The sequence below is a fragment of the Triticum dicoccoides genome, chromosome 2A (assembly GCF_002162155.2).
Source record: "Triticum dicoccoides isolate Atlit2015 ecotype Zavitan chromosome 2A, WEW_v2.0, whole genome shotgun sequence".
Lineage (NCBI taxonomy): Eukaryota > Viridiplantae > Streptophyta > Magnoliopsida > Poales > Poaceae > Triticum > Triticum dicoccoides.
Window position 1 is genome coordinate 153,366,159 of NC_041382.1, and position 2,253 is coordinate 153,368,411.

General features: G+C 39.0%; 1 protein-coding gene across 2 annotated transcripts in view; it reads right to left on the minus strand.

The window, feature by feature from the left end:
* Positions 1 to 1,072: 1,072 nt before the first annotated feature.
* LOC119353951 (glutamyl-tRNA reductase-binding protein, chloroplastic-like) overlaps positions 1,073 to 2,253 on the minus strand; it is a 6,008-nt gene continuing 4,827 nt past the window's right edge. For both annotated transcript variants that reach the window (XM_037620653.1, XM_037620652.1), the window contains 2 exons: positions 1,777 to 1,841; positions 1,073 to 1,480 (listed from right to left, as the gene is read on the minus strand). In XM_037620653.1, the coding sequence (XP_037476550.1) occupies positions 1,426 to 1,480; positions 1,777 to 1,841 (120 nt within the window). In that variant the 3' untranslated portion in view covers positions 1,073 to 1,425. The remainder of the gene's footprint in view (positions 1,481 to 1,776; positions 1,842 to 2,253) is intronic.

Consider the following 2,253-nt stretch of genomic DNA (forward strand, 5'->3'; position numbering starts at 1 on the left):
ACCGAAACATTACGAAAAGGAAACAGAGAGTTTGCATTGCGAACTCGGCGGGACCGATCGCTTATCTCGGTTAGACCGAAAGGTTACAAAGGGAAACAGAGAATTTGCAATCCCATCTCGGTGAGACCGAGATCCCTATCGGTGAGACCGAACTGGTTAGGGTTTCTGGCTATGGCTGTGTCAAATGAACTCGGTGACGCCGGATAGATCAAATCGATGGGGCCGAGTTTGAGTTTTGGTTTGGGACGTATGTGGATATGAGAAAGTGGTTGAAGACTTTTGGAGCATATCACTAAGCATTTTGAGCAATAAACCATTAAGCAACACATCATCCCTTTATAATAGTATTGGCTTTTCTTATGGACTCAATGTGATCTTGGATCACTAAAATGAAAAGGTAGAGTCTTGAGTTTGAGCCAATATGTGTTCTTAGCATTTTGAGGGGTCCACATCTCTAGTCCATGCCATGCCAAACATTGAACTTTCTGAAATGACCATCTTGAAAGAGTATTAGTTTAATGAGCTATATGTTGTTAAGAATTACCAAAATCACCGAGGGATTAGTAGCACTTTCAAGACCTCAATTCAAATGAGGAAGAGGACGACGACTAGTCTAGGTAGTAGTAGCAATGCAGAATAGAGACATTGCATATTTAAAATATGTCGCTTAACGACAATGTAAAGTCACAAAATATATGTTGTGACACATTGTGACAACTAAATATATGCAGTCTAGCTCCAAAGTAATACAGTCCAAATCCATGCGATATGGCGACTCTGCTACAATTGCTCTTATAGCAAGAAATTTGGATGGGTTGATTTTTCTCTCCAAAAGGAATGCTTAGGAAAATTCTAAAGACTCTAATCAAACAACCTAAGTAGGATGTTTTTCCTAAAGAATCAAATCCTTTATAAAACTTATAATATTCCTTTGAATCAAAGAAGCCCATTTTTTTTCTTTTACCGAAGCAAATTATCTTACAGCTCGTCAGCTTCCCAGTTGATAGTTCACATGGTAAAAACTCATAAAGGAAAGGACAATTACCTAATTTTGACATGTGAAACCTTCCAATGAGATGAACCTTTTTTGCATGGCAATACGTGTCTCATTCATATTATAAAGATCAAAGTACAAGTGACGTAAAGACCGACATGACAACAACTTCAGTCGTGTATGAGTGCAAAACAGTTCAGTGCAATATACAAGTCGCTTTGCATTTCTTTAAGTTTGACTGGAAGTAGTTCACACAAGTTCGCTGTCACAATGGTGTTGAATGATGTATGAAACCATGGAATTTTCTGTGGATCATCCATCTTCGCTGACGCTGAGACTGGAGAGCAACTTGAAAGCTCTTATCGGCTAGGGCTTTCTTTTTTACATGGACGCCACCACTGCGTTCCAGAACAAAGAGGTCATTCAGCATGTCAGGATGAGGCCTTTGCAGCCTGTAGCATTTCCACAATAAGTGTCTTAACATCCCTGTAAAAGCACAGGACCGTTTAGAGTCAGTCAATCGAATAATTAGAATAAGCATGTCCTAGTTACCAATTAAACCGCCATTCAGCAGATTGTAAACCTAGGAGGCCTTGATGAACAATGCAAGTGTTGAGAAAATGCATAATCATCCCCAAAGAAGGGAACATGTATTCATGTATAAACCCAATTTTGAAAACAAGATTATGAAGAGAGTAGCAAATATAAGTATAGAGCAGAATGGAGACATGAGTATGCATGAATTATAACTATGGGGAAAATATAATAGAGCAGGAACTAACTTTCTGTCTTGCGCACGTCTAGGGAAGGGAATTCGCAGCTTCAGAACAGTTCCATCATAACCAGCCTGCACAACAAGGAAAGTGTCAATTACCATGTTACCACACCGGTTGGCTTTGACTAGAATATAGCATGGCACATTAAAGGTCTGGTCAAGTAAATTCAAAGATATGAAAGGACAGTGCATCATTGTCCAACCAAAGAACAGCCCTTATCCACTAAAAAAAAAAGAACATCCCTTGGGAATAAATTGTCTATTTCGAATTCAGTTCTGATGAAACCGTCAAAACCGCTAATACAGTGCATATGACAATTTACTGGTCGACTATCGGAGCTGAGGGTAGAAAAGCATTCACAAGACAACATCACTGTGATTCATTGATATGTTTTTCTGCCAAACAAGAAAAAGACACAGCCTTTGTATAGTTATTACATCCCCATTTTTGAAAGAGGGGGGCCTCGACAGTAATTTTCTATTA